General features: G+C 49.4%; 2 protein-coding genes across 3 annotated transcripts in view; one reads left to right on the forward strand and one right to left on the reverse strand.

Moving 5' to 3' along the window:
* LOC137312029 (CD276 antigen-like) overlaps positions 1-5,850 on the forward strand; it is a 19,469-nt gene extending 13,619 nt beyond the window's left edge. Inside the window, exon 4 of the mRNA XM_067978819.1 lies at positions 3,311-5,850. Within this exon, the coding sequence (XP_067834920.1) occupies positions 3,311-3,387 (77 nt within the window). The 3' untranslated portion in view covers positions 3,388-5,850. The remainder of the gene's footprint in view (positions 1-3,310) is intronic.
* A 7,715-nt stretch (positions 5,851-13,565) lies between these two features.
* On the reverse strand, positions 13,566-23,294 carry LOC137312036 (polycystin-1-like protein 3). Of its 2 annotated transcripts, XM_067978827.1 has the most exons (6): positions 22,514-23,285; positions 21,268-21,409; positions 18,475-18,566; positions 17,145-17,735; positions 15,852-16,079; positions 13,566-15,304 (listed from the first exon to the last, which is right to left on the reverse strand). In XM_067978827.1, exons 1-6 carry the CDS (start codon positions 22,569-22,571, stop codon positions 15,243-15,245), a joined length of 1,173 nt encoding a protein of 390 aa, XP_067834928.1. In that variant the 5' UTR covers positions 22,572-23,285; the 3' UTR covers positions 13,566-15,242. The 2 variants fall into 2 exon arrangements, with proteins under 2 accessions (XP_067834928.1, XP_067834929.1); XM_067978828.1 differs by lacking the exon at positions 17,145-17,735 and having other exon boundaries at positions 22,514-23,294.
* Between the last annotated feature and the right edge of the window lie 2,820 nt (positions 23,295-26,114).

The raw sequence follows: 26,114 nt of genomic DNA on the forward strand, positions 1-26,114 counted from the left end.
CCAGTCCCAGTGATCCGTCCCTTTGTAAAATTACATAGAATTTAATGCACAGGAACAGGCCATTCGGCCCAACTGGCCCATGCCGGTGTTGAAGCTCCAGGCTGGCCCCCTCCCTCCCTACTTCATCTCACCCTATCGGCATATCCTTCTATTCCTCTCTCCCTCATGTGTTTATCCAGCTTCCCCTTAAATGCATCTACGCTATTCGCCTCAACTCCGCAACAGAATGCGATGCCCCCTGCAGATGAATAGCCGGACAACACTCACCACACACACACACATCAGTGATGGCTGGGTTGGGTGTGATGTGGTACCGAGTTCCACATTCTCACCACTCTCTGGGTAAAGAGGTTTCTCCCGAATTCCTCCTTGGATTTATAAAATGGCAAAGCCCCATTGCCCTACTCCCCCCACCCCCGCCCCAGTCTTGCCACCATTTTGTCTAACCGGCCATAGGTTTGTTGCAGTGAAGAATGAAGGGAAAATGAGTGACGTTGGTGGCATGCAGGGCTGGCGGTGATTCCTTGCTGGTTCCAGAGGCCCTGGCCCTGCTCTAGTGCCTCACCCAACCAGCCATCACTGATGCATGTGCTTTGGTGGTGAGTGTTACCTGGCTATTCAACCGTGGGGGGCATCACATTCTGCTCTCCTCGCCCCCCCTCCCCTCCCCAGGGGCTGCTGGATTGTGATCAGGAGCGTAAATGACGGTCAGTCTTCCCTTCCCTTACCCAGGAGACTGAGGTCAATTGTAGGATCTCATCGGTAACGAAAGGAGGTGGGAGAGGGACAGTTTCCTGGGGGGGCTGTATAAGTAGCTTGGGAGGAGGGTAGAACATGGCCTAGTGGTAGTACAGTGCCTGCTAATCAAATGAGACAGGTGCTGGACACTCGCTGACCTCCTGGTATTGCTTTGGCTCTCTGATCCATGGAGGCTAAGTCAAGATGGCAGCAAACATTAGTTGTTTCTCCAGGAGAAACCTCTTTACCCAGAGAGTGGACAGAATCATAGAGTCATAGAGTCATACAGCACGGATAGAGGCCCTTCGGCCCATCGTGTCCGCGCCGGCCATCAAGCCCTGTCTACTCTAATCCCATATTCCAGCATTTGGTCCGTAGCCTTGTATGCTATGGCATTTCAAGTGCTCATCCAAATGCTTCTTGAATGTTGTGAGGGTTCCTGCCTCCACGACCCTCTCAGGCAGTGAGTTCCAGACTCCAACCACCCTCTGGGTGAAAAAGTTCTTTCTCAAATCCCCTCTGAACCTCCCGCCTTTTACCTTGAATCTATGCCCCCTTGTTATAGAACCCTCAACGAAGGGAAAAAGCTCCTTAGTATCCATCCTATCTGTGCCCCTCATAATTTTGTACACCTCAATCATGTCCCCCCTCAGCCTCCTCTGCTCCAAGGAAAACAAACCCAATCTTCCCAGTCTCTCTTCATAGCTGAAGCGCTCCAGCCCTGGTAACATCCTGGTGAATCTCCTCTGCACCCTCTCCAAAGCGATCACATCCTTCCTGTAGTGTGGCGACCGGAACTGCACACAGTACTCCAGCTGTGGCCTAACCAGTGTTTTATACAGCTCCATCATAACCTCCTTGCTCTTATATTCTATGCCTCGGCTAATAAAGGCAAGTATCCCATATGCTTTCTTTACCACCTTATCTACCTGTTCCGCCGCCTTCAGGGATCTGTGAACTTGCACACCAAGATCCCTCTGACCCTCTGTCTTGCCTAGGGTCCTCCCATTCATTGTGTATTCCCTTGCCTTGTTAGTCCCTCCAAAGTGCATCACCTCGCACTTTTCCAGGTTAAATTCCATTTGCCACTGTTCCGCCCATCTGACCAACCCATCTATATCGTCCTGCAGACTGAGGCTATCCTCCTCGCTATTTACCACCCTACCAATTTTTGTATCATCAGCGAACTTACTGATCATACCTTTTACATTCATATCCAAGTCGTTAATGTAGACCACAAACAGCAAGGGCCCCAGCACAGATCCCTGTGGTACCCCACTGGCCACAGGCTTCCAGTCACAAAAACAACCTTCGACCATCACCCTCTGCCTTCTGCCACTAAGCCAGTTTTGTATCCAAAGTGCCAAGGCACCCTGGACTCCATGGGCTTGTACCTTCTTGACCAGTCTCCTGTGCGGGACTTTATCGAAGGCCTTACTGAAATCCATGTATACCACATCCACTGCGTTACCCTCATCCACACGCCTAGTCACCCCCTCAAAAAATTCAATCAAATTAGTCAGACATGATCTTCCCTTGACAAAGCCATGTTGACTATCCCTGATTAATCCTTGCTTCTCCAAGTGGAGACTAATTTTGTCCTTCAGAATTTTTTCCAATAATTTTCCTACCACTGATGTTAGGCTCACTGGCCTGTAGTTCCCCGGTTTTTCCCTACTCCCCTTCTTGAATAATGGTACTACATTAGCGGTTCTCCAGTCCTCTGGCACATCCCCTGTGGCCAGAGAGGTTCTGAATATATGTGTTAGAGCCCCCGCTCCCACAAGGAGTAGTTGAGGCGAATAGCACAGATGCATTTAAGACTTGAGCCCATCGGCTGACACTCCCAGCGCAGTACTGAGGGAGTGCTGCACTGTCGGAGATGCCGTCTTTCGGATGAGACGTTAAACCGAGGCCCCGTCTGCCCTCTCAGGTGGAGGTAAAAGATCCCACGGCCGCTATTTCGAAGAAGAGCAGGGGGAGTTCTCCCCAGTGTCCTGGCCAAAATGTATCCCTCAACCAACGTCTCTAAAACAGATGATCTGGTTGTTTCATTGCTGTTTGTGGGATCTTGCTGTGCGCAAATTGGCTGCAGCGTTTCCCACATTTACAACAGTGGACTACACTTCGAAAATACTTCATTGGCCGTAAAATGCTTTGGGACGTCCTGAGGTCATGAAAGGCGTTATATAAATGCAAGTCTCTCTTTTCTTTAAGGAGAAGGTATATGAGGGAGAAGGGAATAGAAGGATATATTGATAGGGTGAGATGAAGTCGGGAGGGAGGAGGCTCGTGTGGAGCATAAACACTGGCACAGGCCAGTTGGGCCGAATGGCCTGTTTCTGTGCTGTAAATTCCATGTAATTCTATGTAATATCCTTGAAGCTAAAATTAAATTCTCGCTGCTAAATATAACTTGTATATAACAGGCAGTCGATTTTTTTATTTTGTTTTTTTTTTGCAAGCTCACGAGACGCCTCAGAGGTACAGATTTGTGACCTTTTACAATGTTATACGCAGAGTACCTGAGCTTGGGCACTAGATTTGATGACGTCTTTCATCCATCTTTCAGGTTGCGAGCAACGTAGCTGGGAGGAGCGTGCAGCCCAGGAAACAATGATACGCAACAGTGAAAAGCCACCAGTCTGAGAGGGGTGACCGTGGACTTCCCTCTCCCGATGCCCCGGCATCTTTCGGACACGCTCTGGGTCGGGGTTGTTGATTGGTCCTACAGATACATGAGCTGCATCCCCCTGGGACAACAAAGAGACGCCAAACTATTTTAAACTAAGTGTGTGTTTCCTATTGTCTGTTTGTTCTGCGTGTTTCATTAACCGGAGGCCATCCTGTGCAGACTGTGAAAACATAGATAGGTTTGTTTTTTTACAGTGCTTTAGTACAGATTAATGACACACCAGCTAATGTAGGCAGAACTGGTTTAAACTGTATGCTTTGCAAATCTTATCTTTTGATCAGAATGACACTGAGGTAACTTTGGAGAAGGATGAAACTTTAGACATTAGAAACAGGACCATGACCAGATGGAGGCCCCATTATGGTAGTGTGTATTCAGCAGTTTGTTCCATGATCTAAGGGTCATAAAATTCCCAATAAAGAAAGAACTTTCATTTATATAGCACCTTTCACGACCTCAGAATGTCCCAAAGTGCTTTACAACCAAGGGCATTGCTGCAGGAGTTCCTCAGGGCAGTGTCCCAGGCCCAACCATCTTCAGCTGCTTCATCAATGACCTTCCCTCCATCATAAGGTTAGAAATGGGGATGTTCGCTGATGATTGCACAGTGTTCAGTTCCATTCGCAACCCCTCAAATAATGAAGCAGTCCGAGCCCGCATGCAGCAAGACCTGGACAACATCCAGGCTTGGGCTGATAAGTGGCAAGTAACATTCACGCCAGACAAGTGCCAGGCAATGACCATCTCCAACAAGAGAGAGTCTAACCACCTCCCCTTGACATTCAACGGCATTACCATCGCCGAATCCCCCACCATCAACATCCTGGGGGGTCACCGTTGACCAGAAACTTAACTGGACCAGCCATATAAATACTGTGGCTACAAGAGCAGGTCAGAGGCTGGGTATTCTGTGGCGAGTGACTCACCTCCTGACTCCCCAAAGCCTTTCCACCATCTACAAGGCACAAGTCAGGAGTGTGATGGAATACTCTCCACTTGCCTGGATGAGTGCAGCTCCAACAACACTCAAGAAGCTCGACACCATCCAGGACAAAGCAGCCCGCTAGATTGGCACCCCATCTACCACCCTAAACATTCACTCCCTTCACCACCGGCGCACAGTGGCTGCAGTGTGTACCATCCACAGGATGCACTGCAGCAACTCGCCAAGGCTTCTTCGACAGCACCTCCCAAACCCGCGACCTCCACCACCTAGAAGGACAAGAGCAGCATGGGAAGAACACCACCTGCACGTTCCCCTCCAAGTCACACTCCATCCCGACTTGGAAATATATCGGCCGTTCCTTCATCGTCGCTGGGTCAAAATCCTGGAACTCCCTTCCTAACAGCACTGTGTAAGAACCTTCACCACACGGACTGCAGCGGTTCAAGAAGGCGGCTCACCACCACCTTCTCAAGGGCAATTAGAGATGGGCAATAAATGCCGGCCTCGCCAGCGATGCCCACATCCCATGAACGAATAAAAGAAAAATTAAGCACCATTGAACATATGAAATTGATGGGCTGGAAATGTTCAGCTGGCCCATCCCATGGTGCCTGGACCATCGTGACTAAAGACATCCTCCCTTCCGCCCCCCCACCCCCGGAGCCAAATAATCTCCTGGAAGAGAGGAAAGAAAATAGAGAAAAAAAAACAGGGCCAATAAAGGAAGAAATACCCTGGAAAATTCCTCTCCGCCCCCCCACCCCCCTCAGGCGATCGAAACCAGCCCAGGAGATCACATGGACCAAGTGTTATCTGTAGAGACACTTACCTTGTATATGATGGGATCTCTGCCCCAGTCAGGAACTGGGCCAGCTCCCCCCTGGAAAGCAGAGAGTCGGCACTCACCACACCAGCCGGCAACACATTCCAGAGGCTCACTGCTCTCTGGGAAGAGAGGAACCTCCCAACACCCAGTCTATCCCTACTCTCCCATTGTTTAAACTCGGGTCCTCCGGATCTCCCCAAACTGTTACACTGGAATAATCCATCAATAGGGAGATTGTCCAGCCCTTTCATTATTTTATAGACCTCTATCAGGTCACCTCTAAGTTTAGCCACTGTTGTAATGTAGGAAACGTGGCAGCCAATTCGCGCACAGCAAGATCCCACAAAATGTGATGTGTTTTTAGTTGTTGGTTCAGGGTTAAATATTGTCCAGGAGACCGGGGAGAACTCCCCTGCTCAGCAAGAATTAAACAATGCATGATTGTTTTTTCAAAAATGATATAAAAGAAGGTCTCCAAGCAAAACTCAGTTTGGAACTTTAGCTACCTGAACAGCCTGGACAGACAATTACTCACGTTTCCCGGTGAGATACATGTGAATTTCTAGATGTAGGACTGCGTGTTCTGCTCTGTGTGTAGTCTTAAGATGGATGTTTTGAAACGTTAATAAACAAAGTTAATTCTCAGACGTGTTACTGTCTCTAGCTTTCTCAAATCTGTTCCTAAAAGGGTTAAGGATTATTAATTACACAAATTGGGGTTGTATTCTCTAGAGTTTCGAAGGTTAAGGGGTGATCTGATCGAAGTTTATGATATTGAGGGGAACGGATAGGGTGGATAGAGAGAAACTATTTCCGCTGGTTGGGGATTCTAGGAGTAGGGGGCACAGTCTAAAAATTAGAGCCAGACCTTTCAGGAGTGAGATTAGAAAACATTTCTACACACAAAGGGTGGTAGAAGTTTGGAACTCTCTTCCGCAAATGGCAATTGATACTAGCTCAATTGCTAAATTTAAATCTGAGATAGATAGCTTTTTGGCAACCAAAGGATATGGGCCAAAGGCAGGTATATGGAGTTAGATCACAGATCAGCCATGATCTAATCAAATGGCGGAGCAGGCACGAGGGGCTGAATGGCCTACTCCTGTTCTTATGTTCCTATCCAATACGCAGTCCCCCAGCTAATTGCTGACCCCCACTGTTCACCTGGCCCTGAAGCATTTAAAGTTACTGTGTATCGAGGTGTGTGACAGGCTCAGTGGACCAATGTCCAACTGCACATCCAAATGTACGTTTATTTTATCCTTTCTGACTGTCTCGGGACCTGCGCGCTGGCGTGACGGAAATAAATGATTTTTAGTCTAGGGTTAGCTTGGCCTGTCGCTCAGTCACGACACATAAAGTGTTAAAACCCAGCCTCAATCAGAATCATATCCTAACAGGCTCTCCCTTCCTAACAGCACTGTGGGAGAACCTTCACCACACGGACTGCAGCGGTTCAAGAAGGCGGCTCACCACCACCTTCTCAAGGGCAATTAGGGATGGGCAATAAATGCCGGCCTCGCCAGCGACCCCCATGAACGAATAGAAAAAAAAAAATCCCCTGGCCTAAATCAATGCAAATCTTAGTCATAGAGTCATAGAGTTATACAGCACGGATAGAGGCCCTTCGGCCCATCGTGTCCGCGCCGGCCATCAGCCCTGTCTACTCTAATCCCATATTCCAGCATTTGGTCCGTAGCCTTGTATGCTATGGCATTTCAAGTGCTCATCCAAATGCTTCTTGAATGTTGTGAGGGTTCCTGCCTCCACAACCCTTTCAGGCAGTGAGTTCCAGACTCCAACCACCCTCTGGGTGAAAAAGTTCTCTCTCAAATCCCCTCTAAACCTCCCGCCTTTTACCTTGAATCTATGCCCCCTTGTTATAGAACCCTCAACGAAGGGAAAAAGCTCCTTAGTATCCATCCTATCTGTGCCCCTCATAATCTTGTAAGGACAGTTTTGGTCTGGTCTTTGAGTCGATGGCTTGAAGGCAAACAATTACACCATGTAATTTGTTGACTTTCGTGCTTTAAGCTAGACTGTTCAAGCTCTTGTTTCTCGGATGTGGGCAGCGTTGACCAGGCTAAAATTTATTGCCCATTCCCTGGTTGCCTCGAGAAGGTGGTGGTAGGCCTCTCTTTGGACCAACTGCGCTCCCTGCACCGATGACGCTCCCGCAATGGCGTTAGGACGGGAAAAATCCCAGCAATGCTCAAGAAATGGCGACGCACGACCAAGCCGGGGTGGTGGGTGACTTGAAGGGGATCTCGGAGGCGATGGTGTTCCCACCACACAGCTACTCTTGTCCCTCACGGCAGTGGAGGTCGGAGGGGAGGGAACTGCAGTCAAAGCGACCGTTGGCGAGTTTTTTTTATTCGTTCATGGGATGCGGGCGTCGCTGGCAAGGCCGGCATTTATTGCCCATCCCTAATTGCCCCTTGAGAAGGTGCAGTGCATCCTGTAGATTGTACATACAGCAGCCAGGGTACGCTGGCAGTGGAAGGGGTGAGGATTGAGTCCAGTGATGGGGGCTCACGCAAACCGCTTTGACGTCACTTGTTCAATAGCTTTGCTTGGTAGTCGAAGCCTAGGACAAGGTCGGTCAGTATCACACTGCTGCCCTCTGAGGACGAGGAGAACCTTATGGATCGAGTAGCTTAAAAAAAAGGGTTTTCTGTTCATTATCCTGGGCATTCTATCAAAGCTCGCCTGGATATCGGGGCCAGTGAAGATCCAGTCAGGGCCGCTTGGAGTGAGGACTTACCTACGCTTGTGGCCGAAAATACAGAAGCCAAAACATCTGGAGTAAGAAAGGTAGACATCTGGGTCACGAGGCCAAATGTGACTCTTGCGATGTGGGTTCAGTGCTTTTGATTTTTGTCACGTTCGTTCTGCCCCAATCTGAAGATCACCCCCTAGGGCTGGGGTGTCTAAGGCCCCGATATTACCAGGGGGGGGCGGGATGGCAGCAGGGGGGGGGGCGAACGAATAAAATCCGTCCGTTCCCCACTCGATCGCGGATAAATTGGAGCCGCTTACCGTGGCTTCCGGGTTTCCCGTCGTCAACCTGCGCAGCGGGCGGACTGCGCACCCGCATCACAGGCTGCCAGCTGGAGGAGCCCTATTTAAAGGGGCAGTCCTCCGATGCTGCTCCTGCAGCAAACAACCAAAATTACAGAATGGAGCAGCCCAGGGGAAAGGCTGCTCCCAGATTTACCGATGCCTCACTCCAGTGGATGGGGTGAGGAGGAGGAGGGATAATTTCCACCCAGCGGATGGGAGGAAGCGGCCTGCCTCTGCCACCAAGAAGGCCTGGCTCGAGGTGGCAGAGGAGGTCACCAGCAGCAGCAGCGTATCACGCACCTGGATACAGTGCAGGAAGCGTTTCAATGACCTAACCAGGTCAGCCAAAGTGAGTACACTTACTCGTTCCCCTACACTCCGTCTGCCACATCACTGCCCCCACCCCACAACTCCTTCTGCACTGCCAACACTACTCTATCACATCACTCCTCGCACCCACTCAAACCTCATCCTCATCTTACCTGCACTTACTCACCTCCCCAGTACTCATCCCACCACTACCACTCAACCCAGTCCTCATACAATCTCATGGCTCTGTCTTATACTCACCCTCTGATGCATCTCTTTTACGGTCAGCCTCACCCAAACCAATGCGTTCAGCGGTTGGCCACATCGCCATCACTCACTCACGCCTCTCTACTTTCTCCCCTTATAGGAGAAGAGAGCCCAGAATGCACGGGAGAGGGTGAAGACCAGAGGGGGGCCGCAACATCAGGTCGTCCTCACGGACGCGGAGCAGGAGGCTCTTGAATTGAGCCGTACCCTCGAGTGCCTGTCCGTCGGGGACGCCGAGACTGCCACCCGACAAACGGCTGGTGACAGAACTTTAATATTCAGCACTCACAATAGCAAATGATGTTAACATGCCTCGCCATCTTCAGCACCTCAACATCTGTCATCATACTCAATGTCGCCTTCTGTTCTCTTGCAGGGCCTTCAGCGACCACCGTGACGGCGGAGGGCGATTCCTCAGAAGACCTGCCGGCCTCTGAGGGGGCACCGTCACATCTGAGGGAGCCATCCACCAGCGCAGATACACAAACCTCGGTGGGTCCCCGTCTCTATGTGTGTCTCCCTCTCTCTATCTCTGTGTGTCTCTCTATCTCTGTGTGTGTCTCTATCTATCTGCGTGTGTCTCTCTCTACATGTGTCTCTCTCTTTCTATCTGTGTGTCTCTCTATAGGTGTGTGTCTCTCTCTCTATCTCTGTGTGTCTCTCTCTACCTGTGTGTGTCTCTTTCTCTATATGTGTCTCTCTCTTTCTATCTGTGTGTCTCTCTCTCTATATGTGTCTCTCTCTCAATCTGTGTGTGTCTCTCTATCTCTGTGTGTGTCTCTCTCTTTCTATCTGTGTGTCTCTCTCTCTATGTGTGTCTCTCTCTCAATCTGTGTGTGTCTCTCTATCTCTGTGTGTGTCTCTCTCTTTCTATCTGTATGTGTCTCTAACTCTGTGTGTGTGTCTCTCTCTCTCTATCTGTGTCTCTCTCTCTATCTGTGTGTGTGTGAGTGTGTCTATCTGTGTGTGTCTCTCTCTCTATCTGTGTGTGTGTGTGTGTGTCTATCTGTGTGTGACTCTCTCTCTATCTGTGTGTGTGTGTGTGTGTGTGTGTCTATCTGTGTGTGACTCTCTCTCTATCTGTGTGTGTGTGTGTGAGTGTGTCTATCTGTGTGTGACTCTCTCTCTATCTGTGTGTGTGTGTGTGTGTCTATCTGTGTGTGTCTCTCTCTCTATCTGTGTGTGTGTGTGTGTCTATCTGTGTGTGACTCTCTTTCTATCTGTGTGTGTGTGTGTGACTCTCTCTCTATCTGTGTGTGTGTGTGTCTATCTGTGTGTGACTCTCTCTCTATCTGTGTGTGTGTGTGTGTGTGTCTATCTGTGTGTGTCTCTCTCACCATCTCTCTCTCTGTCTCTCTCTCAATGGGCAATGTGCGTGACCTTTCTGTTCATGATCCAGGAACAATATCTAGTGGTTTTAATTGGGGACAGCCCCTTGCAAGCGGGCGAGTTTTTTTCCAGAAATTCCCTGCAGCGATCCTGTGGGGAAACCCTTTGTAGTGGAGACTCAGAGGGATTTTGAATATGAATCATAACTCACTGATGAAGGAAATGGACCAATCCCAGCTGTTATCTGGGAGAACCCCGGGGGGGGATTTGTGGAATCACTCAGTAAGGGGCAGAGAGGGCCTCGCTTTCTTGGCCCCTTAGAGTATTGTTCCCTTGTTCTCTGAAGCAGTTTCTTAGACTGGGAGTCTTTTGCTGTACAGGGCCTTGGTCAGACCCCGTCTGGAGTAACTGCGTTCAGTTCTGGGCACCGCACCTCAGGAAGGATATATTGACCTTGAAGGGGGCGCAGTGCAGATTCACCTGAACGATACCAGGGGCTTAAGCTGAGCCAGCCATGGCTCGGTGGGTAGCATGCTCTGAGTCAGAAGATCCATGGGTTCAATCCTCACTGCGGGGACTTGAGCATTTTTTTAAAATCCAGGCCGACACTCCCAGTGCCAGTGCTGAGAGAGTGCTGCACAGTCGGAGGCGCCGTCTTTCGGATGAGATGTTAAACCGAGGCCCCCGTCTGCCATCTCGTCTGGACGTAAAAGATCCCACGGCCACTATTTCGAAGAAGAGCAGGGGAGTTCTCCCTGGTGTCCTGGGGCCAATACTTATCCCTCAACCAAAGCCTAAAACAGATTACCTGACCATTATCACATTGCTGTTTGTGGGATCTTGCTGTGCGCAAATTGGCTGCCTCGTTTGCTCCATTGCAACAGTGACTACACTGCGAAAGTACTTCATTGGCTGTAAAGTGCTTTGGGACATCGTGAAGTAGGCGCTATATAAATGCAAGTCTTTATTTCTTTCTCTCCTCCTGTTACTCAAAGCTCCCCCAGCCCTCCCGATCTCAATCCTCTCCCCACCCCACCCCATTCCCAATCGCTGACCGGTGCTGACCTTCCAAGTGCTGGGGACCGTCCCCAAAGATCCCCGGCTGCGGCCTCCTGCCACTGGTGTTCTCTCCTGCCCGTTTGTCACACTGCCGGGCGGGAGGCTGCCCTACGGTACGTTAACGAGACCCCTGCGGTTTAGATCGGCAGGGCCTCCACATCCCCGGCCTCGCCCAGTTTTTCCTACACTCCCCCTCACCCTCCCCGCAAATATCGGGGCCAATAAAACATTTGTTCACATTGACTGGTGAGACTGTCTGTCAGTGTTCCCTGTCATTTTTTTCGGCCATGTGCCGAATGAATTTGGGTTTGTGGACCGAAGTGAAGGCCATATGCCCCACCGTAAAAAAAAATCAACTTTGATTCCCAAATGGAAAGCCGTTTCCAGTGATGTGCCACAGGGCTCAGTGTTGGGTCCCTTGCTGTTTGTGGTATATATTAATGATTTGGACTTGAATGTAGGGGGCATGATTGGCAAATTTGCAGACGACACAAAAATTGGCCGTGTAGTTGATAGTGAAGAGGATAGCTGTAGACTCCAAGATATCAATGGGTTGGTGGAGTGGGCGGAAAAGTGGCAAATGGAGTTCAACCCGGAGAAGTGTGAGGTAATGCACTAAGGGAGGGCAAACAGTAAAAGGGAATACGCAGTAAACGGGAATATATTGAGAGGGGCAGAGGAGGTGAGAGACCTTGGAGTGCATGTGCACAGGTCCCTGAAGGTGGCAGTACAGGTAGATAAGGTTGTGAAGAAGGCATACGGAATGCTCTCTGTTATTAGCCAAGGTATAGAATGCAAAAGCAGGGATGTAATGATGGAACTGTATAAAACGCTGGTAAGGCCACAGCTGGAGTACTGTGCGCAGTTCTGGTCACCACATTACAGGAAGGACGTAATTGCTGTGGAGAGAGTGCGGAGAAGATTTACAAGAATGTTGCCAGAGCTTGAAAATTGCATCTACGAGGAGAGATTGGATAGGCTGGGGTTGTTTTCCTTGGATCAGAGGAGGTTGAGGGGGGACTTGATTGAGGTGTACAAAATTATGAGGGGCCCAGATAGAGTAGACAGGAAGTACCTGTTTCCCCTAGCGGAGAGTTCAAGAACTAGAGGACATCGATTTAAGCTGATTGATGGAAGGATTAGAGGGGACATGAGGAAAAACTTTTTTACCCAGAGGGTGGTGGGTGTATGGAATTCACTGCCTGAATTGGTGGTAGAGGCAGGGACCCTCAACTCTTTTTAAAAGTACCTGGGCCTGCACCTAAAGTGCTGTAAGCTGCAGGGCTACGGACCGGGTGCTGGAAGGTGGGATTAGAATGGGCACCTGGTTGTTCTTTGAGCCGGCATGGACACGATGGGCCAAATGGCCCCCTTCTGTGCTGTATCTTTTCTGTGGTTCTATGGAATAGAACGTCTTTTTAGAAAACATTAATCGGGGTATAGAACAAACAGAACAAATGGATAATTGTAACAATTTAATGTTATGTTGGCTGATAAATTTATATAATTTATGAAATGGGTTTCTTAAGTTGCACTAGGATTGAGCAGACTAGTCTCAATATACGTTATTAAAAATTATCTGATGGGAACAATTCCAATCAGCTTTTTGTTGAATCAGCTTAAAGATCGGCCCTGATCTTATTGAAAGGCAGAACAGGTTTGAGGGGCCGAATGGCCCTACTCCTGCTCCTACTTCTTATGTTGACTCTGATTCAAACAGGAATAAATGGGGCGCAATCAGAATTTTTAAATTGAGTCAAAAATACAAAACAGCTGTCAAATCAGTCAGTGAGAATTTAGGGATAGGGAACAGTTTAATTAATGTAATTGTTGGCCTTTATTTCAAGAGGATTTGAGTACAGGAGTAAAGATGTCTTACTGCAATTATATAGGGCCTTGGTGAGACCGCGCCTGGAGTATTGTGTACAATTTTGGTCTCCTTACCTAAGAAAGGATATACTTGCCATAGAGGGAGTGCAACGAAGGTTCACCAGACTGATTCCTGGAATGGTGGGATTGTCATATGGGGAGAGATTGAGTAGAATGGTCTTATATTCTCTAGAGTCTCGAAGAATAAGAGGGGATCTCATTGAAACATACAAAATTCTTACAGGGCTTGACCGGGTAGATGCAGGGAGGATGTTTCCCCTGGCTGGAGAGTCTAGAACGAGGGGTCACAGTCTCAGAATAAAGGGTGGGCCATTTAGGACTGAGATGAGGAGAAATTTCTTCACTCAGAGGGTGGTGAATCTTTGGAATTCTCTAACACAGAGGGCTGTGGAGGCTCAGTCATTGAGTATATTCAAAACAGAGAGTGATGCTGCCTTTCCCCAAGGATCTTTATTAATAAGAGAACAGTGCAGTCTGTGACCATTTAAGACACATCTTTACAGTAGCTTTAAAAGACAAATTCACGTCAAATCATTTCAATATCATGGTTGTAAAAACCAATCTTAAATAAACTGGTCAAAAATAAAAGTTATGAGGTTTGAATACTTCAATAAAATGAAATCAGTAAAAATCAGCCTTTCAAGAAGAAGGTACCATTGGGAGGGGGGTGGGGGTGGGGGTGATCACAATTATTGTGACCCGGTAGAACAGGCTACACTGTTACCACAGGCTGTGACCTATAGAAACAACCTTGAACCAACTAAGTGTAACAGAAAATAGCAGGTTAGTGTGGACCTGATAATAAAAGGCCTCTCCCAAAAAGGGGACTTTATAAGTCAGGAGATAGGATCCCTGTGTCTGTATCTTGTGATTGCTTCCTGTGTATATCTGTCAGTATGACCCTGTGTGTGTACATGATTGTGTCTCTGTCCTGTGTGTATATATCTGTCAGTACGACCCTGTGTGTGTACATGATTGTGTCTCTGTCCTGTGTATATATCAGTCAGTATGCCTGCGTGTGTGTGTGTGTCTCTCTCTGTCCTGTGTGTATATATCAGTCAGTATGCCCGCATCTGTCTGTCTGTCTGTCTGTGTCTCGGTATGTGTGCACACATCTGCTCAAGTCTAGCTTGTCAGACCCTGAATATTAAACAAGCCCCTCAGGTCTCACTGCCCCGTTCCAGGACTCCCTGTCATGTGCTGCTTGAACAATATTTCCCCTTCAGCATTTGATTCCGATACAAATAACAAGCCAGTACACGAAGCCTTCGGAACACAGCAGAGGTGAGCTGACAGGGTGAGCTGAAGTCTATCGGCATCTCCTAGATCAGACGTCGCTGACCCTTTAAATCACCCCGGTGTTGGGACTGTCCACAGACAATAAATCGAACAGGTAAAAAATAACAAACAGTACAAATGATGCAAAAACGCACTGATTTCTGGCGCTATTCAACCGTGGGATTCAGTTCGGTTGCCTCGATGAACACAATAGCTCCTCACGGCCTGGGTGGCTGCGCCCTCTGGTTCCTCGGCTACTTTCGGTCGGTTGCTTCCCACAGTACTCCTCCCGCTCTGCCCCCCCCTGCCCTGCGTGGTAGTTCCGAGCTTGGAGAGTGGCATTTTGCGAATGGTAGTAGTGGAACCACTTGGGGATGGGGGGAGGGGGGGGGGGGGGGGGGGAGGGGGTGATGAAGGGGGCACGAAGGCTGCCCGTAAAGTCACCCCCCACCCTCGGGTAAAAGAACGAAAATTAAGTTCAACGCGGAGCGGAGAAACGAGTCGCACCAAAGCGTCCCACCCACTGGACGTTCTTCTGGACGGATCTAGTAAACACGCCCTTTAAACAACTCCTCCAGAAGTAAGTCTGAGGAGGGGGAAAGAGAGTAAGGTGCACAGATCTTACGATATTGGCCCAATGCACCTACAAAAGACTTTCCTGAATCACTTTGTCCAAAAGTCTTCCAAAATGGCTCGGCCGATTTGAACGGCTCCCTGTTCTTCGCGCCAATCGCTGCTTTGCTCAGCCACTGACGATCGAGTATGGTAAAGGTCCATCTGTTTGCCCACACGAGTGGTCCTCCAGTTCGTTAAATCTTCCTGCTTTACGCTGCCTTTGCTCCTCAAACAGCTCCATCCCGAGCATCGCTGTATTCGCTGTATCGGATGAGTTCAACCACAACAGCTAAACAAAACACAAAAGTTTGACGTTAAAGTCCGCAATTTAACCCTTAGACTGTTGGCAGACCCCGGGAAACGTCTGCCTGCCCCCTGGGCTGACTTTTTATAAAGTTATTTCCAGCTCTCAGTCTGTGACAAGCACTAACAGCAATAAAAAAACAGGGGAAAAAAAAAAAACACTTTACAACAGGACCATTAACCGTAAACAACTGAATCAAACTTCTTCAAAACACAATTCTATGCAAAAATGTAAACACTTTAAACACAGCGAGTGGTTATGATTTGGAGCGCGCTGTCAGAGAGGGTGGTGGAAGCAGATTCAATAGGGACTTTTCAAAAGGGAAAGAGCCAGCAGAGGCTAGATGGGCCGAATCCAAACACTTGCCATTCCCGCTCCTAGTAAGCCGCCCATCCACTGCCAGTTGGCCTCGCTATCCCCACGTAAAGGACTTTTTATTTTAATTCTGCGAGAAGCTCGGCCTCCCACCTCGTTCCCTCCCTACATTCACAGAGGGACTGAACGTGGGACAGTGTCTCTCTCGTTAGCCCACCTGGTCTTTTCTTTAACTTGACGCTCACGAGGGCGATGGCAGCAGCGAGGAGCAGAACGGCAGTCACTAGGATCAGGCCCAACTTCAGCCATTGGCCCTTTGTGGCCCGATCCGCCTCTCCCGAGGATCCACGTTCCTTGTCGGAGTCTCCGGGATACAGGCCGATTCCAACCTGAGGCTCGACCTGATCGCCTTGTCTCGGGCCTCCATGTGCTGTCATGGTGGAGCCTGTTAAAACACCAACGCAAATTGGTTTTAAAATCTAATTATTGTCAGACAAAACTCTTTCAATAAACAGACTGAATCTTGCTGGTAACTTGTGTAGAACTTGCTTTGCAAGTGGAATGCTATTACAGTTATTCACACATAAAACATTTTGATAGGGAGAAACTCTTTCCAGTGGCAGGAGGGTCGGTAACCAGAGGACACAGATTTAAGATAATTGGCAAAAGAACCAGGAGGAGAGAGGAGGAGATTTTTTTTTAAACGCAGCGAGTTGTGATGATCTGGAACGCGCTGCCTGAAAGGGCAGTGGAAGCAGATTCAATAGTAACTTTGAAAAGGGAATTGGAATATTTGAAGGGGAAAAATTGCAGGGCTGTGGGGGAAGAGCAGGGGGGAGTGGGATTAATCTTTCAAAGAGCCGGCACAGGCAGGATGGGCCGAATGGTAAACATAGGAACAGGAGGAGGCCATTCAGCCCCTCGAGCCTGTTCCGCCATTCAATGAGATCACGGCTGATCTGTATCCTAACTCCGCATCTACCCGTCTCAGCTCCATATCCTTAATACCCACGGCTGGCAAAAATCTATCAATCTCAGGTTTAAAATTATTAATCGAGATAGCATCTACTGCTTTCTGTGGGAGAGGGTTCCTCACTTCTATCACCACTTTGCGTGAAGAAGTGTTTCCTAACTTCTCTCCTGATGGCCTGGCTCTGATTTTGAGGTTACGTCCCCTTGTCCTAGACTTTCCCCACCAGCGGAAAAAGTTTCTCTCTATCTACCCTATCAATTCCTTTCAAAATCCTAAAAATCTCAATCAGACCACCTCTTAACCTTCTATATTCCAGGGAATACAAGCCCACTTTATGTAATCACTGGACATAATCTAACCCTTGGAGCCCTGGTGACATTCTGTTGAATCTGCGCTGCACTCCATCCAAGGCCAATATATCCTTCCTAATGTGCGTTGCCCAGAATAACCCCCTTCTGTGCTGTATGATTCTATAATATCTACAATACACACAGGAGCTGTTATTCTCAAACATACACAGCAGAAAATGATTCTTACTGGGATTGTAGGTGAATCCTGTAGTTTTGTCCTCTCCTTCCTCGTGTTTGTTTGGTCGGGATGTGACTACAATACTCCCTGGATGAAGACTGGTTCCCGGTGTTTCTTTCGTTGTTTCTCTTGTTCCCACATCCTCTTGTGGAGGCAACAAGGCTCTGGTGAAAGGACGAGGTGTTGACTGAAGGGTTGTGGTTCTCTCTTGCCCGTGGAGAGCTGTGACGGAGGAGCTGGATGATGGGGTTGCTTTATGGCCTTGTGGTGCTGATGTAGGAGAAGGTGGCATTGATGGAAGGGCAGGGGTTCTCTCTTGCCCAGGGAGAGCTGTGACGGAGGAGCTGGATGATGGGGTTGCTTTATGGCCTTGTGGTGCTGATGTAGGAGAAGGTGGCATTGATGGAAGGGCAGGGGTTCTCTCTTGCCCAGGGAGAGCTGTGACGGAGGAGCTGGATGTTCGGGTTTCTTTATGGCCTTGTGGACCGGTTGGAGCTGATGTAGAAACAGGTGCTGGACGAGGAGTTCCTTTTCTGATTTCAGCTTGCTCTTTTGCACCTGTTTGGGAGCCCGTGGACGGTCTGTCTTTTGCAGTCGGACCTGAGGCCGCAAAATATTTGTCGTCAGGTCAACAATTTGTGGACATTTTCATGCTATATCTTCAAGGAGCATCAAAGGACAAAAATCGAGTCCTTTCAACACGGTAAATTCAGCAACTCTAGAAAATGAAACACTTCTTTTTCCTGTTGATGGGATGGCTAGCGGCCTAGGACTCAATTCAGTGGCCCGCAATTCCCTCTTTAAGAAGAGCGGAGCAGTGAACCCTAATAATAAGTAGTACGCTATTGCATTGAAACTTCGAGCAATGAATGACTTTAATCCACTGCGACTGTTAACCGGCAGGTGACGCATTACAGGAGTCTGGAAAGGCTAGTTGTCCCCTCTCCCTAATTTGGTCCCCACTTCCCCACCAACCCCCACCCCCCCCCTCCCATTCTGAGGCACTGACATGCTGAGTTTAGGGTCGCCAACCCTCCAGGATTGTCCTGGAGTCTCCTGGAATTGAAGATTAATCTCCAAGACACAAACCCGGGGAGAAAAATCGCAGGGGCACTAAAAAGACACGCAGGGTTGGCAACCCTAATCGTAAAGGTGCAAACTATCGCACTTGTACAAACAGGAAAGTGTCCGAAATGGATGTTTGGCCCTTGTAGGCTCCTGTAGTGTGATTTGAGAAACAGTGTTCCTAAACCAGGCTCCAATTCACTTGTTGCTAAACCGTTCCGATTAAATCTGCGACCGGGACCAATGGTGGTCAAAGTGGGCCCGAGATTCTCACCTTTGGATCGGGAATCGACAGTGTCTTTCATTTCCTGCACCCAGCCCTCTCTCAGCGACACGCAGAAGCTCTGTCCCGCGTACGTGGTAAATCTGCGAAAATCAGAAATAAATTCGTCACAAACTGAATTCTGAAAAGGCAACAGGTCAATAAAGGCTTGTATTCTCTGGGGTATAGACGATCGAGGGGTGATCTGATCGAGGCGTTTAAAATGGATTCGATGGGGTAGATACGGAGAAACTATTTCCTCTGGTGGGGGGCGATCAAGAGCAAGGGGGAAAAATCTTAAAGTTCGAGACGGGCCATTCAGGAGCGAAATCAGGAAACACTCGTTCACACTAAGGGTGGTAAAAAATCTGGATCTCTCTCTCCCCCCCAAAAGGCTGTGGATGCTGGGGGTCATTTGGAGGTGGAGAGACTGAGATTGATAAATTTCTGTTGGGTAAGGGTATCGAGGGATAGGGAGCAAAAGACAGGTAAATGGAGTTGAGGTACAGATCAGCCATGATCTCATTGATGGCGGAACGCTCTCGAGGGGCTGAATGGCCGACTCTTGTTCCTAATAAACGCCAATGAAGATGAAATATGTCCTGTTTGGTGTTGACTGAGGGTTGAGGGAAGCCCACTGGACCAACATGTGATGACAAGACCCTCAAACACGTCCCCAGCACACACCACAAACCAGCAGCTCTACTCCCTGTCCTGATACTGTAGCTCAGAGGAAATATCCTTAACAGCTTATTATTTAACTCAACACTTCAAATTGCTCCCACTGCAAGTGACAGATCTGTACCCACCAGTACTGTACCCCAGTGTAAAACAGTGACAGACCTGTACCCACCAGTACTGTACCCCAGTGTTATACAGTGACAGATCTGTACCCACCAGTACTGTACCCCAGTGTTATACAGTGAGGGACCTGTACCCACCAGTACTGTACCCCAGTGTTATACAGTGACAGACCTGTACCCACCAGTACTGTACCCCCAGTGTTATACAGTGACAGACCTGTACCCACCAGTACTGTACCCCAGTGTTATACAGTGAGGGACCTGTACCCACCAGTACTGTACCCCAGTGTTATACAGTGAGGGACCTGTACCCACCAGTACTGTACCCCAGTGTTATACAGTGAGGGACCTGTACCCACCAGTACTGTACCCCAGTGTTATACAGTGAGGGACCTGTACCCACCAGTACTGTACCCCAGTGTTATACAGTGAGGGACCTGTACCCACCAGTACTGTACCCCAGTGTTATACAGTGAGGGACCTGTACCCACCAGTACTGTACCCCACTGTTATACAGTGACAGACCTGTACCCACCAGTACTGCACCCCAGTGTTATACAGTGACAGACCTGTACCCACCAGTACTGTACCCCCAGTGTAAAACAGTGAGACCCCTGTACCCACCAGTACTGTACCCCCAGTGTAAAACAGTGAGACCCCTGTACCCACCAGTACTGTACCCCAGTGTTATACAGTGAGGGACCTGTACCCACCAGTACTGTACCCCAGTGTTATACAGTGACAGACCTGTACCCACCAGTACTGCACCCCAGTGTTATACAGTGACAGACCTGTACCCACCAGTACTGTACCCCAGTGTTATACAGTGAGGGACCTGTACCCACCAGTACTGTACCCCCAGTGTAAAACAGTGAGGGACCTGTGCCCACCAGTACTGTACCCCAGTGTTATACAGTGACAGACCTGTACCCACCAGTACTGCACCCCAGTGTTATACAGTGAGGGACCTGTACCCACCAGTACTGTACCCCAGTGTTATACAGTGACAGACCTGTACCCACCAGTACTGCACCCCAGTGTTATACAGTGACAGACCTGTACCCACCAGTACTGTACCCCAGTGTTATACAGTGAGGGACCTGTACCCACCAGTACTGTACCCCAGTGTTATACAGTGAGGGACCTGTACCCACCAGTACTGTACCCCAGTGTTATACAGTGAGGGACCTGTACCCACCAGTACTGTACCCCAGTGTTATACAGTGACAGACCTGTACCCACCAGTACTGCACCCCAGTGTTATACAGTGACAGACCTGTACCCACCAGTACTGTACCCCCAGTGTAAAACAGTGAGACCCCTGTACCCACCAGTACTGTACCCGAGTGTTATACAGTGAGGGACCTGTACCCACCAGTACTGTACCCCAGTGTTATACAGTGACAGACCTGTACCCACCAGTACTGCACCCCAGTGTTATACAGTGACAGACCTGTACCCACCAGTACTGTACCCCAGTGTTATACAGTGAGGGACCTGTACCCACCAGTACTGTACCCCCAGTGTAAAACAGTGAGGGACCTGTGCCCACCAGTACTGTACCCCCAGTGTAAAACAGTGAGACCCCTGTACCCACCAGTACTGTACCCCAGTGTTATACAGTGACAGACCTGTACCCACCAGTACTGTACCCCAGTGTTATACAGTGACAGACCTGTACCCACCAGTACTGCACCCCAGTGTTATACAGTGACAGACCTGTACCCACCAGTACTGTACCCCAGTGTTATACAGTGAGGGACCTGTACCCACCAGTACTGTACCCCCAGTGTAAAACAGTGAGGGACCTGTGCCCACCAGTACTGTACCCCAGTGTTATACAGTGACAGACCTGTACCCACCAGTACTGTACCCCAGTGTTATACAGTGACAGACCTGTATCCACCAGTACTGGACCCCCAGTGTCACACAGCTCGAAGTAATCTCTCAGACCTCACCGCACCACGATGAGCATAATTTAAATACACAGCTCGGTACTTACTGCAGATACTCGGAGCAGGCTGCATGACTCGGCAAATGCACGTAGCTTTTCAGTACTTTCAACTGAGCTTTGGAAAGCTGGGATTGTAGAATCCGCTGACAGCAGGTGACCCCCGCATTCCCCGAGAGTCGGTTACTGAACACTGTGAATAAAGCACACACACAATGTGTCAGTCACTCACCGGTCTGTCTGTCATTGAGCAAAAGCCAGATCCAAGCAAAGCTTCACAATGAAGGGTTTTTCCCTCTTATCTGTTGCTACGCTCACAGCCTTCGCCTGATGGGTCAAATTTGTGTTTTTATGCTAAAGAAATTGAATGATCAAATAATTTAAATCAAGCAACTTCGAATTGGGAGGATCCCTTTCTGCAATAAACCATCTGCACTCTTAAAGGGGCACTGTCTTCAATTAAAAGGGGCAACAAAGAAGTTTCTGTCTGTCGAAAAGGTGCCCTTTTGAATAATATTAACCCCCCCCTAGACGTAAACGCTCAGCCGTGTTCGGGGATAGTTACTTTGGAGTCTGCAGCCGGGCAAGTGGCAGGGCGGGCAATTCGACTGTGCCGGGCATCACATCCCAACCCAAGCCTGTTCGTCCTCCACAGCCAGAGCGGGGAGGGCAGTCGGAGGGAAGCAGGAGCAGAATCCTGGCTTATTTTCAGTGTTCATTCTCCTCTCCTCATTCAGCCTGCGGTATCCCAATGGGGGGGGGGGGGGGGAAGAGAGAGAGAGGGAGAGAGGGGGGTGGATGAAGTGGCACATCCTACAGAAACCTAGTCACCCAAAATACAGATGGATAACAGCGTGGTAACTGCACTGAAACTTTATTTAGCAACTCCTCGAACCTGTGAATTTTATAAAACTCTTAATTTTTTTAATAAACTAGTTGAATAAATGGAAGTTAATTTCTATACCTGGGGTTTGCATCTGTAGCACTGAACTAGCGGAATCTCTGTCCTTTAACTGTCTGATTCCCATCGCCTCTGGGACCCAAATCCCAGTCCCCTTTTACCCATTCTGGTCTCTAATCCCGGGTCTGTTTCGCTCTCTCTTTCCCCCCCCCCCCCCCCAGGAGGGTCTTCAGATCAACTCCCCCCTGCCTCCCCCCGACAGTCCCGGGTCGCCCCTTGCATCCACCACCCACTCCGCTCCGCTCCCTCTCAGTGCTACCGGGCCGCCGGGGCTTAGTGGTCCGGGTCTGGACAGGGCTGAACTGAAACACTCACACTGCTTTAGGAGAAACTTACCCGCGACCCAGGAGCAGAGCAAAAGGCAGAGGAGCAGAGTCCGGTGAGGAGGGTCCATCGCCGAGAGAGGAGAAGATAAGAGTCCAGACACCAGAGAGAGAGAGAGAGAGAGTCCCCAATCTCAGAGAAAAGCAGACTCCAGACACAAGAGAGTGCAGACACAGAGAGTCTCCAATCTCAGGCAAAAGGAGACTCCAGACACAGATACAGAGTGCAGACACAGAGAGTCTCCAATCTCAGGCAAAAGGAGACTCCAGACACAAGAGAGTGCAGACACAGAGAGTCTCCAATCTCAGGCAAAAGGAGACTCCAGACACAAGAGAGTGCAGACACAGAGAGTCTCCAATCTCAGGCAAAAGGAGACTCCAGACACAGATACAGAGTGCAGACACAGAGAGTCCCCAATCTCAGGGAAAAGCAGACTCCAGACACAGATAGAGAGTGCAGACACAGAGAGTCTCCAATCACAGGGAAAAGCAGACTCCAGACACAGATAGAGAGTGCAGACACAGAGAGTCCCCAATCACAGGGAAAAGCAGACTCCAGACACAGATAGAGAGTGCAGACACAGAGAGTCTCCAATCACAGGGAAAAGCAGACTCCAGACTCTGAGAGTCACGATACTGAGTCCCAAATCCCAGGAGCCACTCCCCTCTCCTTCTGCACTTGTAATAAAACTCCTGCCTGTACCAGAGGCGTGAGCCTGTTCTAAACGCTGCCTGACTCACTCATTCAGGAGAGTTATCTCGTGTTGTCCATTTATAGCAGGAGGTGGGTTGAATCACGCCACCCTGCTCTCGAACAAATGAGCCGAAAGAGAGCCTCGCCCCAGGGGGGTTTCCGTTACTCACGGAAATTCCATTCCCTCCAAATTCACAGCCAGTGACAGGGTAACTTTGCCAATCTTCGGATAATCACAGGGAGTTTCCGGGAATTAAAGGTAAACGACGGGACACGGCTGCCAGCATCACATGAGGAAAATCCTAGGGGATAAAAAAAACATTACGTGTTTTTTTACTTTCTTTGAGCTCATTCATTTATTAGTTATAAAAAATATTGGAGATGGGATAAAAGACTGAGAGTGGAGAATGGTCAATCGGGGTTTTCAGAATTTGGTGAGAAATTGGGGAGGTGGGTTTAAGGGTAAGGTGGGGTGGTGGGTTTAAGGATAAGGTGGGTTTTAGAATGAGGTGGGGAGGTGGGAGGTGGGTTTAAGGATGAGGTGGGGAAGTGGGAGGTGGGTTTAAGGATGAGGTGGGGAAGTGGGAGGTGGGTTTAAGGAGGAGGTGGGGAAGTGGGTTTAAGGATGAGGTGGGAGGTGGGTTTAAGGATGAGGTGGGAGGTGGGTTTAAGGATGAGGTGGGAGGTGGGTTTAAGGATGAGGTGGGAGGTGGGTTTAAGGATGAGGTGGGGAGGTGGGTTTAAGGATGAGGTGGGGAAGTGGGAGGTGGGTTTAAGGATGAGGCGGGGAGGTGGGTTTTAGAATGAGGTGGGGAGGTGGGTTTTAGAATGAGGTGGGGAAGTGGGAGGTGGGTTTAAGGATGAGGTGAGGAGGTGGGTTTTAGAATGAGGTGGGGAAGTGGGAGGTGGGTTTAAGGATGAGGCGGGGAGGTGGGTTTTAGAATGAGGTGGGGAGGTGGGTTTAAGGAGGAGGTGGGTTTAAGGATGAGGTGGGAGGTGGGTTTAAGGATGAGGTGGGGAAGTGGGAGGTGGGTTTAAGGAGGAGGTGGGGAGGTGGGTTTAAGGATGAGGTGGGAGGTGGGTTTAAGGATGAGGTGGGAAGGTGGGATTGTTCTGAGTGACCGGCACTAATAGGTTCAAGGGACAACTAGATATGATTCTGAACGTGGAATGGATTTGTTCTGGAGATGGGATTGAGGGGTTTGGTGGGTAGGTGGGATTCAGGGGTTTAGTGGGTAGATGGGATTGAGGGGTTTGGTCGGTAGGTGGGATTGAGGAGTTTGGTTGGTAAGTGGGATTGAGGGGTTTGGTCGGGAGATGGGATTGAGGGGTTTAGTGGGTAGATGGGATTGAGGGGTTTAGTGGGTAGGTGGGATTGAGGGGTTTAGTGGGTAGGTGGGATTGAGGGGTTTGGTTGGTAGGTGGGATTGAGGGGTTTGGTCGGGAGATGGGATTGAGGGGTTTAGTAGGTAGGTTGGATTGAGGGGTTTAGTGGGTAGGTGGGATTGAGGGGTTTGGTCGGTAGATGGGATTGAGGGGTTTAGTGGGTAGGTGGGATTGAGGGGTTTAGTGGGTAGGTGGGATTGAGGGGTTTGGTCAGTAGGTGGGATTCAGGGGTTTGGTCGGTAGGTGGGATTCAGGGGTTTGGTCGGTAGGTGGGATTGAGGGGTTTGGTCGGTAGGTGGGATTGAGGGGTTTGGTCGGTAGGTGGGATTCAGGGGTTTGGTCGGTAGGTGGGATTCAGGGGTTTGGTCGGTAGGTGGGATTGAGGGGTTTGGTCGGTAGGAGAACAGATGGAAATGAGTGATTTGGTGAATGAGGTGTTTGATGAGGAGGTGTTTAGGTGGGATTAAGAGATTAGGTCTGTCATTGGGGGTGGAGGAATTTGGTGAGGAGGTGGATGGATGGGATTGAAGGATTTGGTGAGGTGGAATGAATGGTTCCAACATGAAATCAGTTAAGGGAGTCTCAACACAATTTGTAGCAGCCAAGTGACCACAGCACAAAATTGCTCGTAATTTCTGCCAAACCGACGACACCCACAGGATGGCTGGTGCGGGAAATGTACACGGGTACAAGAGAGGGTGACCTTCTGGGGCTGAGGTGCATTGATTGAACAGTGTAGAGGGAGCTTTACTCTGTATCTAACCTGTGCTGTACCTGCCCTGGGAGTGTTTGATGGGACAGTGTAGAGGGAGCTTTACTCTGTATCTAACCTGTGCTGTACCTGCCCTGGGAGTGTTTGATGGGACAGTGTAGAGGGAGCTTTACTCTGTATCTAACCCGTGCTGTACCTGCCCCTGGGAGTGTTTGATGGGACAGTGTAGAGGGAGCTTTACTCTGTATCTAACCCGTGCTGTACCTGCCCTGGGAGTGTTTGATGGGACAGTGTAGAGGGAGCTTTACTCTGTATCTAACCCTGTACCTGCCCTGGGAGTGTTTGATGGGACAGTGTAGAGGGAGCTTTACTCTGTATCTAACCCTGTACCTGCCCTGGGAGTGTTTGATGGGACAGTGTAGAGGGAGCTTTACTCTGTATCTAACCCTGTACCTGCCCTGGGAGTGTTTGATGGGACAGTGTAGAGGGAGCTTTACTCTGTATCTAACCCGTGCTGTACCTGCCCTGGGAGTGTTTGATGGGACAGTGTAGAGGGAGCTTTACTCTGTATCTAACCCGTGCTGTACCTGCCCTGGGAGTGTTTGATGGGACAGTGTAGAGGGAGCTTTACTCTGTATCTAACCCGTGCTGTACCTGCCCTGGGAGTGTTTGATGTGACAGTGTAGAGGGAGCTTTACTCTGTATCTAACCCTGTACCTGCCCTGGGAGTGTTTGATGGGTCACTGTAGAGGGATCTTCTATTTCTTTACCACAGTTATTGCTGACCCTTGCGGGGGTGTTTTAACCAGCAGAATTTGCAGG

Source organism: Heptranchias perlo, unplaced genomic scaffold, assembly GCF_035084215.1.
Source record: "Heptranchias perlo isolate sHepPer1 unplaced genomic scaffold, sHepPer1.hap1 HAP1_SCAFFOLD_392, whole genome shotgun sequence".
Taxonomy (NCBI): Eukaryota; Metazoa; Chordata; class Chondrichthyes; order Hexanchiformes; family Hexanchidae; genus Heptranchias; species Heptranchias perlo.

Excerpts from the sequence above, each read along its gene's own strand:
- LOC137312036 (XM_067978827.1), bottom strand. The coding sequence starts at position 22,571 with ATGGACCCTCCTCACCGGACTCTGCTCCTCTGCCTTTTGCTCTGCTCC. Across the intron at positions 18,567-21,267 it reads GCCTGCTCCGAGTATCTGCA|ATTTACCACGTACGCGGGAC; the intron begins GTAAGTACCGAG and ends TGATTTTCGCAG. Across the intron at positions 15,305-15,851 it reads CAAGTTAAAGAAAAGACCAG|CTGTTGTGGTTGAACTCATC; the intron begins GTGGGCTAACGA and ends TGTTTTGTTTAG.